This window comes from Crinia signifera, chromosome 4 (genome assembly GCF_055691185.1).
Source record: "Crinia signifera chromosome 4, ASM5569118v1, whole genome shotgun sequence".
Taxonomy (NCBI): Eukaryota; Metazoa; Chordata; class Amphibia; order Anura; family Myobatrachidae; genus Crinia; species Crinia signifera.
The window spans coordinates 225,607,247-225,628,486 of record NC_139220.1 but is presented as its reverse complement, the minus strand read 5'-3'; the positions used below and the strand labels follow the sequence as shown (position 1 = coordinate 225,628,486).

The following is a 21,240-nucleotide window of genomic DNA, read 5'->3' as shown; positions in this document are numbered from 1 at the left end:
AGTAAGGTGGCTTAGAAGACGATTATAGGTCAGACATTCTATGAGCTTGGAGGAAAAAGGGAGGAGGGAGATGGGCCTGTAGTTGGACAGAGAGTTGGGGTCCAGATTTGTTTTTTTGAGAATTGGGGAGACAAGAGCGTGTTTGAAGGAGGAAGGGAAGATCCCAGGGGATAGGGAAAGATTAAAGAGGTGAGCCAGGTGAGAGCACACTGACTCTCACCTGCCGTTAAGTCCATTGATACTGCTACATAAGTCCAGTCTGGTAATACTGCTGCATAAGTCAAATAATACTGACGTTAAAGTCCAGTGATACTGCGACATAAGTCCAGTCCAATGATACTGCTGCACAAGTCTACTCCAGTGGCACTGCTGTCAAAGTCCATTGGTACTGCTGCATAAGTCCAGTAATAATGCTGTTAAGTCTAGTGATACTGCTACATAAGTCCAGTCCAGTGGCACTGCCGTTAAAGTCCATTGGTACTGCTGCATAAGTCCAGTAAAACGGCCGTTAAAGTTCAGTGATACTGCTGATACACCTTTCTGAGGAATCTGCCGAGTTGTAGGCGGAGAAACGCGTAAAGGACTCTGTGTACACTGCCGATCACCCTGCCGAACACCCTGCCACCCCGGATTGTCCCATGGAGAGAACCCTGAAGGGCTGCAAACTTTGACAAAGGACCAGCAGCCGGGGCCGACGGTTTTAGACCGCAGCAACACGGGACGACTGGCAAGTTCGAGCTCTTATGGGCCCAGGCACTAAGCTTATTTCTGAGCATTGATTGAAATTGCATCTCCCTGCTAAATTTGGCTAAAATGCATGTTACTAACACTTGATTCATTAACCAACCAAGCTGTGAGCGAGCTAATAAACTTTTGACTGGTAATTATTCCCATTTTCCATACAAAGAAATTACAATAAAAAATCAAAACCTGGATTAATTGATTTTAATTACTTTAGTAGGGAAAGGATTCATAACAGTTGCTATGCTTTACTAACAAAATAACCCAGGCATTACCTCAAATTGAATAGAGTGTTTTCCTATTCAGTATATTAAAATTTTTATGTTTTTTATGATCATTACCGGCCGGTGATTTGTGTGATTCATGTCAAATGATTGTTGTTATTAGTAATACATTTCATTAAGATTACAGTCAGAATCAGCGCTGTCTTTATTCTATTTTGCCTTGTTTCTCTTAAATTAAGGGGTGGAGTATACCCTTTTTAAGGACAGCAGCAGATTCAAAACCTGTGTAAAATAGACTTGCGCTCTGTCATTTTTTTTTCATACTGCTGTATAGTCCAGTCCATTGATAGTGCTGCATAAATCCAGTCCAGTGGCACTGTCGCTAAATTCCATTAGTACTGCTGCACAAGTCCAATAATACTGCCGTTAAAGTCCAGTGATAGTGCTGTATAGTCCAGTCCAGTGATAATGCTGCATAAGTCCAGTCCAGTGGCACTGCCAATAAAGTCAATTGGTACTGCTGCATAAGTCCAGTGTTACTGCTACATAAGTCCAGTCCGGTAATACTGCTGCAAGTAGTACTGGCGTTAAAGTCCAGTGATACTGCGACATACAGTAAGTCCAGTCCAGTGATACTGCTGCAAAAGTCTACTCCAGTGGCACTGCCATTAAAGTCCATTGGTACTGCTGCATAAGTCAAGCATTACTGCCATTAAAGTCCAGTGATACTGCTGTATAGTCCAGTCCAGTGATACTGCTGCAAAAGTCCAGTCCAGTGGCACTGCCGTTAAAGTCCATTGGTACTGCTGCATAAGTCCAGTAAAACTGCCATTAAAGTCCAGTGATACAGCTGTATAGTCAAGTCCTGTGATACTGCTGTATAGTCCAGTCCAGTGATACTGCTGCATAAGTCTAGTCCAGTGGCACTGCCATTAAAGTCCATTGGTACTTCTGCATAAGTCCAGTAATACTGCAGTTAAAGTCCAGTGATACTGCTGTATAGTCCAGTCCAGTGATACTGCTACATAAGTACAGTCCAGGGATACTGCCTTTAAAGATTATGGAGAACCAAAACTAGTGAGAGAACAAGAACCACTTCCTCCTAGTGCTGAAGCTGCTGCCACTTGTCATGATGACATACAGTAGAACATGAAATGCCATCAATGTCGTCTGCCAAGGCCGATGCCCAATGTCATTGTAGAGGGCATGTAAAATCCCAAAAGTTCAGTAACAGGAAGAAAAAATTAAATGTAAATCGTTTGAGGAGAAATGTAAGCTTGCCAATATGCCATTTACAACATGGAGTGACATGACTGAGAGAGACCCTGCGCCCCTCCAAATATGGCTGCCACTGTGAAGGAAACAGACGCTTTACCTCTAGCATCTGTCGGGGAAGTGCAGAGTGCCCAGCCCTACCCAGAAGTGTGGATTCCAGGAGCACTGTAAAACTGCAACCCCTGACATGGAGCAAGTAACACCTCCCTGGCATGGAGCAAGTAGCCCCCCCCCGGCATGAAGCAAGTAAAAAACCCCTGGCATGGAACAAGTAAACCCACCCCCCTGGCATGGAGCATGTAAACCCCCCTTGCAACAATCAAGGTAAACCCTCCCCTGGCAACAAGCAAGTAAACCTCCCCTGGCAACAAGCATGAAACCCCTGGCAACAAGCATGGAACCCACTATGGCAACAAGCAAGCAATCTCCCTTGGCAACAAGCATGTAATCCCACCTGGCAACGAGCATGGAACCCCTGGCAACAAGATTTTAGTAAGCAGCCCTTATGTGCCTATCAGTGCGATAAATCGCAGTTAATCGGAATAATTTCATGCGATTAATCGCGATTAAAAATTGTAATTGTTGCCCAACACTAATATATATATATATATATATATATATATATATATATATATATATATGGTACTTGTTTCCTATCTGGGCGCCCGCTAAGTTAATTGCGCACCATGCTATTCTCCGTAGAGAAATCGGATCGCATCGCATCGTACACATACACGATATTGAACGATGCGATGCGATGCGATGCGATCCGATTCGATTTCCCATAGGAAACAATGTTAAATGGCTCAATTTAGCCAAATTATCATAGGAACAATAGTAAATGGGCCAAAAACACCCCTGAACATTGAAATGTCCCCCCAAAAGTAGTTGATGCCACCCCGCCATCAACGTGAACCCGAAGCGTGGCGAGCGCAGCGAGCCCGCGAGGGGCGGCGGTACGCGTCCTCCGACCTTTTCATGCCCTACTATCCACGTCGGTGTGGAGTGAGAATAGAATAGTGTGGCGAGCGCAGCGAGCCACCGAGCCCGAAGCGTGGCGAGCGCAGCGAGCCCCGCGAGGGGACGCGGATACCTTCACAGGTAAACGCGTCCCTTCGCGGGCTTCCCAGGTGTCCGCGTCGCCATGGACACCTGGGAAGCCCGCGAGGGGACGCGTATACCTGTGAAGGTATCTGCGTCCCCTCGCGGGGCTCGCTGCGCTCGCCACGCTTCGGGCTCGGTGGCTCGCTGCGCTCGCCACACTATTCTATTCTCACTCCACGCCCTAGTGGATAGTAGGGCATGAAAAGGTCGGAGGACGCGTACCGCTGCCCCTCGCGGGCTCGCTGCGCTCGCCACACTTCGGGTTCACGTTGATGGCGGGGTGGCGTCAACTACTTTTGGGGGGACATTTCAATGTTCAGGGGTGTTTTTGGCCCATTTACTATTGTTCCTATGAGAATTTGGCTAAATTGAGCCATTTCACATTGTTTCCTATGGGAAATCGAATCGGATCGCATCGCATCGCATCGTTCAATATCGTGTATGTGTACGATGCGATGCGATCCGATTTCATTACGGTGCCGTACGTAGAAAACCTGGGCGCCCAGATAGGAAACAAGTACCATATATATTAGTGATGAGCGGGTCCGGATCTCCGAGATCCGGATCCGCACGGACGTCCTGAATCCGAATCCGGATCCAGGACGTCCGCGGACTCCCGCGCAGGCCCGGAGCCGAAATCGAGGCCCGACGTCACATTGGTGACGTCGGATTCTCGCGAGATCCGGATTACATAAAAGCCGGGACCCGCCGCCGCCATCTTCATTCTGTGGGGCGACGCAGAGCAGGCAGCAGTGCTGCCAGAGAGGGGGTTTTTATTTATTGCTCCGTGAGGGGGGTTTGCTGGAGCGTTGTGTGTGTCACTGTGCTGCTTGCTGCTAAAGAGCTGCAAGTACAGAGGGGGTTTAATCATTTTTATTGTGCTGCTGGAGAGTGATTTTTTTTTCTATATTGCTGTAGCCTGCTCATCTGTAATTTGTGTCACTGCTGCTGCTACAGAATACTACAGACAGAGGGGGGTTTATTGTACTGCCGCAGAGGGGGTTTTCTTTCTATATTGCTATAGCCTGCTCATCTCTAATTGTGTCACTGCTGCTGCTAGCCTGCTACAGAATACTACAGACAGAGGGGGGTTTAATAATTTTTATTGTGCTGCCAGAGAGGGTTTTTGTGCTGCCTGGCTACCTGTTATATGGTTGTAAACACCTACCAGGCAGTCACCTCTGTTGTTGCCAGTGCCACTACCTTGTACCTACCTCTCAGAGTATATAAAAAAAATAAAAAAAAAATTAAAAATATATAAAAATATAAAAAAAAATAATTAAGTTGTTGTTGTTGCTGACACCACTGGCTGCCGTTAGATATCGCAGACTCAGTAATTAAATTTTTAACTGTGGTTTGCTGACGCCACTTGTTGTGTTACCTACCAGTGTATCCACTTTTGTATCTTGCTGCTGTTGTCACTGGCTAGTGACAACAACCAGCTGATATCTGGGTATCCAGTTTGCTGCCACCGCTGCCGTTACATATATCGCAGTAAATAACTCCGGTTTGCTGACGCCACTTGTTGTGTTACCTACCAGTGTATCCACAAAATAAATATTGTATCTTGCTGCTGTTGTCACTGGCTAGTGACAACCAGCTGATATCTGGGTATCCAGTTTGCTGCCACCGCTGCCGTTACATATATCGCAGTAAATAACTCCGGTTTGCTGACGCCACTTGTTGTGTTACCTACCAGTGTAACTATCCACAAAATAAATATTGTATCTTGCTGCTGTTGTCACTGGCTAGTGACAACCAGCTGATATCTGGGTATCCAGTTTGCTGCCACCGCTGCCGTTACATATATCGCAGTAAATAACTCCGGTTTGCTGACGCCACTTGTTGTGTTACCTACCAGTGTAACTATCCACAAAATAAATATTGTATCTTGCTGCTGTTGTCACTGGCTAGTGACAACCAGCTGATATCTGGGTATCCAGTTTGCTGCCACTGCTGCCGTTACATATATCGCAGTAAATAACTCCGGTTTGCTGACGCCACTTGTTGTGTTACCTACCAGTGTAACTATCCACAAAATAAATATTGTATCTTGCTGCTGTTGTCACTGGCTAGTGACAACAACCAGCTGATATCTGGGTATCCAGTTTGCTGCCACTGCTGCCGTTACATATATCGCAGTAAATAACTCCGGTTTGCTGACGCCACTTGTTGTGTTACCTACCAGTGTAACTATCCACAAAATAAATATTGTATCTTGCTGCTGTTGTCACTGGCTAGTGACAACCAGCTGATATCTGGGTATCCAGTTTGCTGCCACCGCTGCCGTTACATATATCGCAGTAAATAACTCCGGTTTGCTGACGCCACCTGTTGTGTTACCTACCAGTGTAACTATCCACAAAATAAATATTGTATCTTGCTGCTGTTGTCACTGGCTAGTGACAACAACCAGCTGATATCTGGGTATCCAGTTTGCTGCCACCGCTGCCGTTACATATATCGCAGTAAATAACTCCGGTTTGCTGACGCCACCTGTTGTGTTACCTACCAGTGTAACTATCCACAAAATAAATATTGTATCTTGCTGCTGTTGTCACTGGCTAGTGACAACAACCAGCTGATATCTGGGTATCCAGTTTGCTGCCACTGCTGCCGTTACATATATCGCAGTAAATAACTCCGGTTTGCTGACGCCACTTGTTGTGTTACCTACCAGTGTATCCACTTTTGTATCTTGCTGCTGTTGTCACTGGCTAGTGACAACAACCAGCTGATATCTGGGTATCCAGTTTGCTGCCACTGCTGCCGTTACATATATCGCAGTAAATAACTCCGGTTTGCTGACGCCACTTGTTGTGTTACCTACCAGTGTATCCACAAAATAAATATTGTATCTTGCTGCTGTTGTCACTGGCTAGTGACAACAACCAGCTGATATCTGGGTATCCAGTTTGCTGCCACCGCTGCCGTTACATATATCGCAGTAAATAACTCCGGTTTGCTGACGCCACTTGTTGTGTTACCTACCAGTGTAACTATCCACAAAATAAATATTGTATCTTGCTGCTGTTGTCACTGGCTAGTGACAACAACCAGCTGATATCTGGGTATCCAGTTTGCTGCCACTGCTGCCGTTACATATATCGCAGTAAATAACTCCGGTTTGCTGACGCCACTTGTTGTGTTACCTACCAGTGTATCCACAAAATAAATATTGTATCTTGCTGCTGTTGTCACTGGCTAGTGACAACAACCAGCTGATATCTGGGTATCCAGTTTGCTGCCACTGCTGCCGTTACATATATCGCAGTAAATAACTCCGGTTTGCTGACGCCACTTGTTGTGTTACCTACCAGTGTAACTATCCACAAAATAAATATTGTATCTTGCTGCTGTTGTCACTGGCTAGTGACAACAACCAGCTGATATCTGGGTATCCAGTTTGCTGCCACCGCTGCCGTTACATATATCGCAGTAAATAACTCCGGTTTGCTGACGCCACCTGTTGTGTTACCTACCAGTGTAACTATCCACAAAATAAATATTGTATCTTGCTGCTGTTGTCACTGGCTAGTGACAACAACCAGCTGATATCTGGGTATCCAGTTTGCTGCCACTGCTGCCGTTACATATATCGCAGTAAATAACTCCGGTTTGCTGACGCCACTTGTTGTGTTACCTACCAGTGTATCCACTTTTGTATCTTGCTGCTGTTGTCACTGGCTAGTGACAACAACCAGCTGATATCTGGGTATCCAGTTTGCTGCCACTGCTGCCGTTACATATATCGCAGTAAATAACTCCGGTTTGCTGACGCCACTTGTTGTGTTACCTACCAGTGTATCCACTTTTGTATCTTGCTGCTGTTGTCACTGGCTAGTGACAACAACCAGCTGATATCTGGGTATCCAGTTTGCTGCCACTGCTGCCGTTACATATATCGCAGTAAATAACTCCGGTTTGCTGACGCCACTTGTTGTGTTACCTACCAGTGTATCCACAAAATAAATATTGTATCTTGCTGCTGTTGTCACTGGCTAGTGACAACAACCAGCTGATATCTGGGTATCCAGTTTGCTGCCACCGCTGCCGTTACATATATCGCAGTAAATAACTCCGGTTTGCTGACGCCACTTGTTGTGTTACCTACCAGTGTAACTATCCACAAAATAAATATTGTATCTTGCTGCTGTTGTCACTGGCTAGTGACAACAACCAGCTGATATCTGGGTATCCAGTTTGCTGCCACTGCTGCCGTTACATATATCGCAGTAAATAACTCCGGTTTGCTGACGCCACTTGTTGTGTTACCTACCAGTGTAACTATCCACAAAATAAATATTGTATCTTGCTGCTGTTGTCACTGGCTAGTGACAACAACCAGCTGATATCTGGGTATCCAGTTTGCTGCCACCGCTGCCGTTACATATATCGCAGTAAATAACTCCGGTTTGCTGACGCCACCTGTTGTGTTACCTACCAGTGTAACTATCCACAAAATAAATATTGTATCTTGCTGCTGTTGTCACTGGCTAGTGACAACAACCAGCTGATATCTCGGTATCCAGTTTGCTGCCACCGCTGCCTACCGTTAGATATCGCAGTACATAACTCTGGTTTGCTGACGCCACTTGTTGTGTTACTGATATATATCCACTTTTGTATCTTGCTGCTGTTGTCACTGGATAGTGACAACAACCAGCTGATATCTCGGTATCCAGTTTGCTGACACCGCTGCCTACCGTTAGATATCCAAAATATGGAGGATAAAAAAAAAGGAAAAGATGAGGAGCCACTTCGTCGTGCTTCTGAAGCTGATGCCACTAGTCATCATGACATAGGCGATGAAATGCCATCGACGTCGTCTGCCAAGGCCGATGCCCAGTGTCAAAGTAGAGGGCATGTAAAATCCAAAAAGCCAAAGTTGAGTAAAAGGCCCTTAAAAAGAAAAAGCAAATCATTGGAGGAGAAACTTAAAGTTGCCAGTGTGCCATTTACAACGCGGAGTGGCAAGGAACGGCTACGGCCATGGCCTATGTTCATGACTAGTGGCTCAGCTTCACAAGATGATCAAAGTCCTCCTCCTCCTCCTCCTCCTCCTCCTCCTCCTCCTCCTTCTCCCACTTTAAAATTTAAGAGATTTAAGGTGTCACCAACAAAAATCCAGCAAACAACTCTGCCTTCCAAAGAAGACATGGTATCACAAATCCCAGTGGAGAGTCCAAGGGTGTTGGTGGTTGCGATGCCTGACCTTCCCATCACTGTACGGGAAGAGGATGCTCCTTTCAGCATTCGCAGCACACCCTCTGCATGTGCTGGAAGGATCACAGACAGTGCAGTTGCAGATGTCGATAATGAAGGTGTCAGTGTTGTACACCAGGAGGAGGATATTGATGAAGCTGGTGCTGAGGGAGAAATTGACGAGGAGGACGATGCTGATGCGGTTTGCTTAAATGAGGCACCGGGCAAGACAGTTGTTGTCCGTGAGATCCCAAAGGGCATCACCATGCCTGGACAGAAGACCAATAAATCCACCTCTTCGGTCTGGAATTATTTTTATCCCAAACCGTCCAACAATTGTTTTGCCATATGTAGCTTATGCAAAGCTCAAATAAGCAGGGGTAAGGACGTTTCCCACCTAGGGACATCCTCCCTTCTACGTCACTTGAAGAGCGTTCATAAGTTGCTGTTTAGTTCAGAAACTGTGGCTAAGAATGTACACAGTCCAGGGACAACTAAATCCCTTTGTCCTGTTGTGTCCACGTGCCCAACTACACCGCAAAGTCCCTCCTCGTCAATTTCTTCCTCAATGAGGATTGGGAGTAGTCCTATAGGCCATGTTACTTGCCTGACTGACTCCTCTCCTATCCGGGATTCTTCTGGAGGATCCTGCATTGCTACGCCTCCTACTGCTGCCGCTGCTGCTGTTGCTGCTGGGAGTCATTCATCATCCCGGAGGGGAAGTCGGAACACTTATTTCACTAAGCAATTGACTGTCCAACAGTCCTTTGCCATGAAGATGAAGTATGACAGCAGTCATCCAATGGCAAAGCGGGTAACTGAGGCCTTAGCAGATCTGATTGTATTAGATGTGCTTCCGGTGTCCATAACTGCTGGAGTAGGATTTAGACGATTGATGGACTTAGTGTGTCCCCGTTACAAAATACCGTCAAGATTCCACTTCGCTAGACAGGCGATACCGAAGCTGTACAGTAAAGTGCATAAAAGTGTTCTCAGTGCCCTGAAAAATGCGGTCATACCCACTGTCCACTTAACAACGGACATGTGGACAAGTGGAAAAGGGCAGACTAGGGATTACATGACCGTGACAGCCCACTGGGTAGATGAATCACCTTGTCCAGCAGCAACAACAGCAGCAGCACCAGTAGTAGGACCTGGGAAATGCCAGCTCCTTCCTAGGCAGGCTACGTTGTGTGTAACCGCTTTCCGTAAGAGGCACACCGCCGATAACCTCTTACAGAAACTGAGGGTAATCATTGGGCAATGGCTTACCCCTCTTAGACTCTCCTGGGGATTTGTGGTGTCAGACAATGCCTGCAATATCGTGCGGGCATTAAAGCAGGGCAAATTCCAGCATGTGCCCTGTTTTGCTCACACGATAAATTTGGTGGTCCAGAGTTTTCTAAGAGACAACAGAGCTGTGCAGGGGACTCTTTCGGTGGCCCGAAAAATTTGTGGCCACTTTCGTCATTCGGCGGCTGCATGCCAAAGACTGGAGCGGCAGCAAACACTGTTGAACCTGCCCCTCCATCAGCTGAAGCAAGAGGTCGTAACGCGGTGGAACTCAACCCTCTATATGCTTCAGAGGATGGAGGAGCAGCAAAGGGCCATTCAAGCCTATACATCCACCTATGACATAGGCAAAGGAGGGGGTATGCACCTGACTCAAGCACAGTGGAGAATGATTTCAGTGTTGTGCAAGATTCTCCAACCCTTCGAACTTGCCACACGTGAAGTCAGTTCAGACACTGCCAGCTTGAGTCAGGTCATTCCCCTCATCAGGCTTTTGCAGAAACAGTTGGAGAAAGTGAAGGAGGAGCTGAGACGGAGCGAGTCCTCTAAGCATGTGGGACTTGTGGATGAAGTCCTTCATACGCTTTGCCAGGATTCGAGGGTGGTACAAATTTTGAAATCAGAGGAGTACATTTTGGCCACCGTGCTCGATCCTCGGTTTAAAGCCTACGTGGTGTCACTCTTTCCGGCGGACACAAGCCTGCAGAAGTGCAAAGAACTGCTGGTTAGAAAACTGTCATCTTCTGAAGTGGAAAGTGACTCAGCAGCACCTTCTCCTTCATTTTCTCCAGCAACTGGTTCTGCAAGGAAACAACTGCGATTTCCTAAACCCCCCGCTGGTGGTGATAAAGGACCAAGTTTGGACATTTGGTCTGGGCTGAAGGACCTTCCAACAATTTCTGACATGTCTACTTCCACTGCCTATGATGCTATCACCATTGACAGAATGGTGGAGGATTATATGGGTGACAGCACCCAAGTAGGCATGTCAGAGAGTCCTTACCAGTACTGGCAGAAAAAAAAGGAAATTTGGAAGCCCCTGTACAAACTGGCTCTATATTACCTCAGTTGCCCTTCCTCCAGTGTGTACTCCGAAAGAGTTTTTAGTGCAGCTGGGAACCTTGTCAGCAATAAGCGTAGGAGGTTGCTTCCAAAAAATGTGGAGAAGATGATGTTCATAAAAATGAATTATCAATTCTACGAGAAAGACCAGCGTCCACAAAGTACACAGGAACCTGTGGTGGTGGATTCCAGCGGGGACGAATTAATACTCTGTGAGGGTGAGGAAGAACAAGATACTGATGGTGGTGAGGAATCGCTGGATGAGGATGAGGACGACCTTTTGCCTCTGTAGAGCCAGTTTGTGCAGGGACATATTAAATGGCAGCTTGTGATGTGGGGGCCCAAACGAACCAATCATTTCAGCCACAGTCGTGTGGCAGACCCTGTGGCTGAAATGATTGGTTTGTTAAAGTGTGCGTGTCCTGTTTATACAACATAAGGGTGGGTGGGAGGGCCCAAGGACAATTCCATCTTGCACCTCTTTTTTGTCTTTTGAATAATGTGCTCTTTGGGGCCTAGTTTGGGTGGGAGTGCCGTAGGACAATTCCATCTTGCACCTCTTTTTTGTCTTTTGAATAATGTGCTCTTTGGGGCCTAGTTTGGGTGGGAGTGCCCTTGGACACTTCCATCTTGCACCTCTTTTTTGTCTTTTGAATAATGTGCTCTTTGGGGCCTAGTTTGGGTGGGAGTGCCGTAGGACAATTCCATCTTGCACCTCTTTTTTGTCTTTTGAATAATGTGCTCTTTGGGGCCTAGTTTGGGTGGGAGTGCCGTAGGACAATTCCATCTTGCACCTCTTTTTTGTCTTTTGAATAATGTGCTCTTTGGGGCCTAGTTTGGGTGGGAGTGCCCTTGGACACTTCCATCTTGCACCTCTTTTTTGTCTTTTGAATAATGTGCTCTTTGGGGCCTAGTTTGGGTGGGAGTGCCGTAGGACAATTTGTTACCATATAGGCATATAGATATTGTTTTATACCATCATTAATGTAATGTGATTTTAACCATAGTATAAATTATGTATGTGTATATAAAAATAGGAATAGCTTAATAATTAGGACATCAGAGTTTAATGTTTAGACATCGTAGTATAGCTTTTGGGTTTACTAAATAATATGAATGACCACTTTGTAACATATCAAATGCAACTGAATTAATTTAGGAGACAAAATGTCTAAGGCATACTATTAAGCAGATACAGTAGAGTGTTGTTACCCTCCCCAGATATATCTATATTTATTAATTAAGCAATGTATACACTATGGGCCAGACTCCAGCCATCTGGTTTCCTTTCTGGAGAATGTAGCTGCTAGTACATCATCCAAGTTACTTTGCAGGACAGACAAGACACTATTGTATTTTGACAACAGGAGTGTAAAATAGATTGATGCACAGGAAGAGCCCAGAAACAGGCAATGGAGATTACCACTAGCGTCCAGACAAGCAGGAGACCCTGTCACCATTAGCATCCATAAATTCAATAACGTCATGAGAACAGGGAACTTCAATTCATGTATTTGTGATATAAGGAGAGAGATAGAGTAGACATTCACTCACATTCGCACACAGACACACACGGACAGTCAGCAAGAAACCCATTCAGTGAGTCAGGAGGAGAGATGTGAGCCACGAGCAGGAGAGAGGAACGGAACCTAGAAGCGATGGGCTGGAGTGAGTGAGTAATCATGGTAGATATAAATGTTCAGTTGTTGATAAAGTTATGGAATACTGAAGTCTACAATTTATGTTAGTATCGTAGCAGTCTAAGTCTGTCAATTGTTTAATGTAATTTTATGTAATATAAGCAAGGAGGCGTATATATAAATATATATATAATAGCATATACATAAATTACTGTGTTAATGTATTCTGTAATGGTTTGTTTTGCCTATAAATAAAATCCTCCAATTGGAGCTAAAATTACAAGTCTCGAACTCTCATATTTGGGGAATCAAATTATGACAAGTACTCTGCATATTGTATTGTAAGGTCTATTAGAATATAATTGCAGATGTCAAATATATATGTTATTATATCAATACCAGATATAATAAATATATTTTATATAATATTTCAATCTCAATAACCATTATTGGGATAAGAGAGATATATGATCCCTAAAATAAAACTCTACAATGGCGACCGCAGCAGGACTTGTGAATTTTGGTATCTGATTGTATGATTATAATATTTATAAGGAGTAGCAGATGCGTGAAGCTGGCTACCTAACCTACAGAATCACAGTGAGGATGTATCTAGGAAAACGTAATACTATTGTGTATTTTTATCTTGCATTGTTTGTAGACCTAGAATAACGTATTGGTGAAACAGAACTGATATTCCATTGTTACCATTATCTGGGAGTGCACGCTTAGATATTGATAATATGGACTCATTCAGAAACATTTTTAACTAATACTATATTTACTAGGATCAGCACAAGGGCTGGTTAGCCTGCTGACACATTGCAAGATCACAGTGGGGTATGTTACTAATAGGCACTTCATGATGGTAAAGGCCTAGAATAAATAAAAGTGGAAATGAGCATTTTCAAATAAATGATAATTAGTACCAGATATTAGAGTTAACTTTGAGAATCCGGACACTCTCATTGGGAGGATATCTTGTGTACAAAATATAAATACAGCATTGTAAAATAAGTGCAATGTTGAAAATGAAAAGAGTTGCTGTAGCATTTAGGAAACTGCACAGAGCAGCGACTTTAGAAGTTAAGCAGGAATGTAAAGAGAAATCAGGTTCACGTCTTAAGAGCGCATGCCTGAAAATGAATGCAAAGGTGCATTCCTTCTTAAAATCCCTAAAGGTTAAGAAGTGTACTCAGAAGAATTCTGAGACAAAAGTAAATTTTCTGGTAGATTGTGAACAAACTGCCCAGATCTCTCATGAAGGGATCACAGAAGCACCCAGCAAAGGTGTTAGGAGCAGGGATGAGACCACAGAGGGGCTCATTCACAAACAGACTACAAAGTCTGAAATGGTCACAGATGCTAATCAGGGCTCTGTAATAGAGAGAGAACGTAATATTACTACAAATAAGGCAGGAGCAATGAGAGATGTCCCCTGCACTGTTTTGATTAAGGGGGGAGATCAGTACAATAAGGAGAGTGATTCTGCAAAATCCACACTCATAGTCCCTATTGTGACAAAAGGAATTGTGTTGCCCTCAGGGAAAAGGGAACTGGCAATAACCTTGTACACACACACTCCAATTGTAGGTAAAGTTGTCACAGAATTAAATGAGCAAATGTATTCAGCCACAAATATGTCTGAGCTGAGCAATGGCATGAATTTGAGCATGCATGATCACACAAAAGGTTCCACCATCTCTGTAACCCCCACACAGCAGTTAGAGACATCTAGTGGTGGAGCAAATGTCCACAGTCTCTTAGAGAGACCACATGCAGAGTGTCAATCTGTGAACACCACACAGAAGTACAGGAATGCTAAAAAGCATCACCAGGATGAGAAGGTTTATATGTCCTGGAGTCCTAACCATTTTATTTTAGGTTTGGTCAAACATGAAGCCCCGAGTCATACCAAGCATATTTAACCAGTTTTTCGCCACACAAGTATATTTTTCAGAAGCTCCAAGTTTCCAGACTGAAGAAACTCGCAGGACCACCAAAAGCAAATCGAGAAAAGATGCATCCTGGCAATGACAACAGGGAGTATTGTTCATTTACTTTATAGATTAAATCTAGTTATTGGGTGGTGTAAGGAACTGCCACATGTTTAAATGGATACAAGATCCAGATTAAATGTAACCTGCATCATACCTGCAGCAAAGTTTATGTTGTCAGTGACATATACTATTACATAGAGGAGAGAAATGGTACAAACCAGAAAACATGGCCAGCAATGTTGGACCAGCAGATAGCACAAAAGATATAGCTAGCAATGTCACACCACTAGCAATAATAGTAATTGTATTTCTTTTTGTTTCAATTTTAGGTTACAAGTTCTGCACAAGCAGCTTTAATACAAATGGATGCAAAACCCCAAACAAAGCTCCAATTTACACCAAAGTTCTACTAACCCTTTTATTGCTGCAATTATGCAAAGAGCCAGTACCTCGCACAGCTTGTATTTGTCACCTAAGGAGGATCCAAAAACTGTCACATGGACAAAAATCAAAGGACTTTTTTTTTATTAGTTTATTTTTCTTTCTTCAGTCCTTCAGAGAAGGAAAAGGTTTAAATACAGCAACTACTATTTGTTTTCTGGACACATGGACAAAATCCCCTTTTCTCTTCTTCAGGAGAAGTTCATTAACCCCCTCACTACAGCAATCATTGTTTGTTTGTTTGTCAGGACACTGTGACACATGGACATTCCATTTACAGTGTGCTTTATTCTAACCACCAAGCATGCAGAATCCTTTTGTACATACATTTTTAATTGCCGATCAATTCACACATATGATCCTCATTCTTATGTCATTGTATATACCTTGTAAATATTTTATTTTTTCTTCATATTCTTCATATGAGTATATGCTGATTATATATACGCTTCCTTCTTAAAAAGCTTCAAACTAATTTAAATATCAGACAAAGAATGGTATGCCTTACATCAAATTGGAAAAGAAAAATGTTTTGTTAGTTGTTGAGATGGACCATTCTCTTAATACAGACTCAACCAAGTCTAAGAGAATGAATAATAGCATAGATAGAATATTGTAGTTATTGTATATGCACATGGCTGCATATCACACAACACTGGAAGGAATCAGATATAGCCAAACCCATTCTTAATAGATATCTAATATTTGTTTGAAGCAAAATCATAGTCATTTGTTGTATTGATAGGATGTTGTCATAGATACGTTAAATCAAAATATGTATTGATAGGATGTTTTCATAGATATGCCAAATCAAAATATTATTGTTAGTTATTGGATTTAGCTGGTGTATGGTTATTTTAGTTTAAGATAAGATAGTATATAGGAAGGTAGGTAAAAGATCAGAGACTGAATGGTAAATTATTATTCAGTGAGGAAATTTAGTATAGACGGAGTGGATCCTTTAGAATCTATCCCAGACATTTACCTGCCAATGCCTGAAGATAAATGTTCTTATCAACAAGTAAAGCAAAAATACTTGGTTAAAGTTTCAACTGCTGTATTCAACGTCACAAACTGTTTTGTTCAACACAACGAGGTTGGGGTTAAAGAGAGACATGGACACTTATCATGATTGCAGCGCGATAATCTTAAAGGACGCACAAGGACACTTGTCACGATCACAGCGATAATCTTAAAGGACGCACAAGGACACTTGTCACGATCACAGCGATAATCGTAAAGGATCGTAAAGGACATACAAAGCAAACTCGCTAAGGACTGCATTAATGAGGCTTATCAAAGGCACTGTGTTTTGCAAAACTGTGGTGAAGAAATTTATCAAGACCACAGCACTCCAAGGGCCACACAAGTAAAGCAACATTTCAAGCAAGTCAACAGCCTCTATACATGTAAAGCAACATTTCAAGCAAGTCAACAGCCTCTATGAAGAATTCTACTTCTACGTGCATTTAAATGCAAATGTAAAGTGTCTCCAAGAACTACAACCCACACAGGTGACAGCCCTCAGCCAGGAAATCACTGTGAGCAACAGTACAAGGAAAGTGTCCTCACACATCGACCAAACAAGATCTACAAGGCAAGCCGTGGCGTGGCATATAACTGTCTGTAGCAATGAAAATATTTTCCTCATGAATACTGAATATAAAAACCTTCTGTCCTGGTCAAATTTAGTTATTATTGGGTAAATCAGGTTAATTAAATGAAGGATATTTCATACTAATGGTTAATTTATGTTTAGGATAGTTTGAAAAAGAAAGTTTGGAAATATATATGAAGCAAGTATGGTATTTTTCTGTGTGACCAATCAAAATAATTTCTCATGGTCACAAGCGGGGGACTGTTACCATATAGGCATATAGATATTGTTTTATACCATCATTAATGTAATGTGATTTTAACCATAGTATAAATTATGTATGTGTATATAAAAATAGGAATAGCTTAATAATTAGGACATCAGAGTTTAATGTTTAGACATCGTAGTATAGCTTTTGGGTTTACTAAATAATATGAATGACCACTTTGTAACATATCAAATGCAACTGAATTAATTTAGGAGACAAAATGTCTAAGGCATACTATTAAGCAGATACAGTAGAGTGTTGTTACCCTCCCCAGATATATCTATATTTATTAATTAAGCAATGTATACACTATGGGCCAGACTCCAGCCATCTGGTTTCCTTTCTGGAGAATGTAGCTGCTAGTACATCATCCAAGTTACTTTGCAGGACAGACAAGACACTATTGTATTTTGACAACAGGAGTGTAAAATAGATTGATGCACAGGAAGAGCCCAGAAACAGGCAATGGAGATTACCACTAGCGTCCAGACAAGCAGGAGACCCTGTCACCATTAGCATCCATAAATTCAATAACGTCATGAGAACAGGGAACTTCAATTCATGTATTTGTGATATAAGGAGAGAGATAGAGTAGACATTCACTCACATTCGCACACAGACACACACGGACAGTCAGCAAGAAACCCATTCAGTGAGTCAGGAGGAGAGATGTGAGCCACGAGCAGGAGAGAGGAACGGAACCTAGAAGCGATGGGCTGGAGTGAGTGAGTAATCATGGTAGATATAAATGTTCAGTTGTTGATAAAGTTATGGAATACTGAAGTCTACAATTTATGTTAGTATCGTAGCAGTCTAAGTCTGTCAATTGTTTAATGTAATTTTATGTAATATAAGCAAGGAGGCGTATATATAAATATATATATAATAGCATATACATAAATTACTGTGTTAATGTATTCTGTAATGGTTTGTTTTGCCTATAAATAAAATCCTCCAATTGGAGCTAAAATTACAAGTCTCGAACTCTCATATTTGGGGAATCAAATTATGACAAGTACTCTGCATATTGTATTGTAAGGTCTATTAGAATAAAATTGCAGATGTCAAATATATATGTTATTATATCAATACCAGATATAATAAATATATTTTATATAATATTTCAATCTCAATAACCATTATTGGGATAAGAGAGATATATGATCCCTAAAATAAAACTCTACAAATTCCATCTTGCACCTCTTTTTTGTCTTTTGAATGATGTGCTCTTTGGGGCCTAGTTTGGGTGGGAGGGCCCTTGGACAATTCCATCTTGCACCTCTTTTTTTCTTTTGAATAATGTGCTCTTTGGGGCCTAGTTTTTCTATCTGCCACTGCAGTGCCACTCCTAGATGGGCCACGTGTTTGTGCCGCCCATTTGTCTTGCTTATCATAGTCATCCAGCTACCTCGGTGCAACATTTTGGCCTAAAAACAATATTGTGAGGTGTGAGGTCTTCAGAATAGACTGTAAATGAGTGGAGAAGAAAGCTGATGGGGTTAATAATAGCATAGGAGCAAAAAAACACCTAAATTATGCAATGTTAACCATTTTTATGCTTTTTTCAAAAAAATCAGAACCCAAAACCCAAAACCCAAAACCCAAAACCTTTAGGGGGTGTTTTGGCAAAACCCATTAGAACCCAAAACCTGAAGGTAATCAGAACCCAAAACCCAAAACGCGAAAAAGTGTCCGGTGCACATCTCTAATATATATATATATATATATATATGGTACTTACATTTATAGTAGTGGTCTAATATATATATACACACACACACACACACACACATTTTTGAGTTTAAGGTGTTTGCATATCCTATAACTGGCAACCATTTCATGTAACCCAATCACACACATGGATCCATGCACTCAACTTAATAAAAAAAAGTCTTTATTCACAAACCTTCATTTCCATTGACAAATGCCAAAGACATATCTGTCCCTCCAGACTTCCGGTGACAATGGTTTTTTGATCATCAGTTATCATCATGGCTGTGATACTGTGAGCAGGGGCTCGATTTCCCCATAGTGCCACGGATTGGGTACTGCTCTTCATCATGAGTTTAGTCTGCAATAAATAACAAACTTTTTATATTTCTACAACAGTTCAGGTTACGAATATAAATACTGAAAATTCTGACACCATCAAAGTTTTAAAACATATTTTCTTTCAATACTCGTTTAACTATTAAGTTTAACATTTGACCTTATTTAAATACTCATTATTACCCATAGTACTAAAAACTGAAATTGCTTATTAGCAACAGGAGTTATCTCAATCAACAAACAAACACACGCATTTTCTCACATGTTGAAAATATTTGTATCTGTTTGTCATAGCAGCAGTTATTGCATGCATCAGTAGGATGGTAATTAGTAATAGGGTATTGTAATTCCAGCTGTTGGGATCCTTACAGTCAGAATACACACAGCGGCATTCTACAATATAGCAGTGAGTATGTTAACTGTACACCTAACCAATGCTCCTGCAGCCCAACCCTGCCCTGCCCAGCAGCCAGAGCCTAATCTTCCCCCTAGTGCTTAACCCTAATCCCAGTACTTACTGTCAGGATCCCCAGCATTGTAACCATTGGGATACCATTGTCAGCATTCTGACTGTCGAGATCCTGACTGCTGAGATCCTGACTACATCTCCAGTAGGGCAATGATATGAAAACTGCTGGCAAGATTAACTTTTTGGGCTCATGTAAATGTGGACATAACAATGTGTACTGTAGCATTCCCAAAATCTTTTTCTGTACTGTGCATCCCAACATAAATTCTTATATATCCATCCATAGACTGGAGCATATTTTGGTATCAGGACTCCTCATGCTTAGAAAGGCAGAATGGAGGTTGGAGTGGGCACGCAAGAGTTGGCAAGTATAGCAAGGGCATGTCCTGTCCCCCACTACTCTTTAGCCCTACTTGACCAGTGGTAAAATAAAATAATTATTGATTAAAGTGATTTCACCCACCCCATAAGCACAATAGTAATGGCTATCCCCCCCTGTACTATACATGTTTATTATTTGTCTTGTTTACTTATAATCCCTAATTTGGGTGTTTGGTAGTTTGATATAATATAACCTTATAAGCCAATAAGCCATGAGATATGACATTTCACTTTAAGTCTGTATACATATTTACTAAGACAGGTTACATGTCAGTCTGCTCATACCCTGCCCCTTCACTGCTCATACCCTGCCCCTTCACAAGGCAGTGGCGTAACTATAGCACCGCAGCCCCCGCGGTCGCGGGGGGGCGCTGTGCATATGGGGGCGCCGGGGGGGGGGCTGCGGTGCTATAGTAATCCCCCGCCCCCCATCCACCGCATGCTTACCTGTCCGCGCGTCCTCCTGGCTTCAATCAATGCTATGGAGACGGACCACGATAAAATGGCCGCCCCATAAAGCAGACTGTTCTCTGAAACTGTCTGCGGTATGGGGGTGGCCATTTTATCGTGGTCCGTCTGCATACAATTTATTGAAGCCAGGAGGGGAGCCAGGACGCGCGGACAGGTAAGCATGCGGCAATGGGGGGAGGGCACGGGGGGCGCCCCCATTAATGGCGGGGGGCGCCCCAAACAAAGCTACGCCGCTGACCCAAGGGCTACTGGATTTCAGAGCTATTCGGTTAGCACCCATAGGCTGTATCATAAATGACTGAAAAGAAAAGTGTACTGGAAAATAGCGTATGCCAGTGCTTCCCAAACGTTTTTGAATTATGGGTAAATGAGTTTATACAGTATGTCATATTTAGGTTCAATTATATGATGAGGGAAAAGATTCACTTTTATTTGTCCACATATTTTTTGATCGGCAACGGCAAGTACTGGTTTTGCCTATTACATTGACCATAAAATATTTGTATTGGGCCTGAACCACCAAACTCCTCTGGAAGTGTCCCAAGGCATCCCAGGGTGTCACGGCACATTATTTGATAACCACTGGTGTATGCATAGCAAATCTCATAGTGCTTACACTTCTGCATCAGCAGCATGTCTGCCTGCTTTACAGTACTACAAATCATCATCCTCAATGTGTTGCCTAACTCAGAACACCCTTTCCGACTGGAGTTCTGCCTCTACAGTGATAAGATTTGAGAAGTACACAATGTTTGTGGGCATAGCAAGGTTAAGGGGGGACGCAGGGAATACTTTACCCAAAGCCCCCCTCAGTCAGTGATATCGATAGCTCTCATGATTTCTGTCCCAGGTGTACAGTGTGTAGTACAGATGTCAGCCGCGCTGACAATGCTTCTCTTGCGGCACCGCCGCAGCAGCGTCCCGGCACTCTTAGAAGGGCATTTCGGGTACTTCCGCCCGGCGGTGTCCGTGCAGGCGGGCACAAGTCCGCCCGGCCGCGGCACATAACTTCCGCCCGGC

General features: G+C 43.0%; 1 protein-coding gene across 4 annotated transcripts in view; it reads right to left on the bottom strand.

The window, feature by feature from the left end:
- WDR72 (WD repeat domain 72) overlaps positions 1-21,240 on the bottom strand; it is a 311,593-nt gene that overhangs the window by 228,935 nt on the left and 61,418 nt on the right. For all 4 annotated transcript variants that reach the window (XM_083183882.1, XM_083183885.1, XM_083183884.1 and 1 more), the window contains one exon: positions 18,757-18,921. In XM_083183882.1, coding sequence (XP_083040008.1) covers positions 18,757-18,912 — 156 coding nt within the window. In that variant the 5' untranslated portion in view covers positions 18,913-18,921. The remainder of the gene's footprint in view (positions 1-18,756; positions 18,922-21,240) is intronic.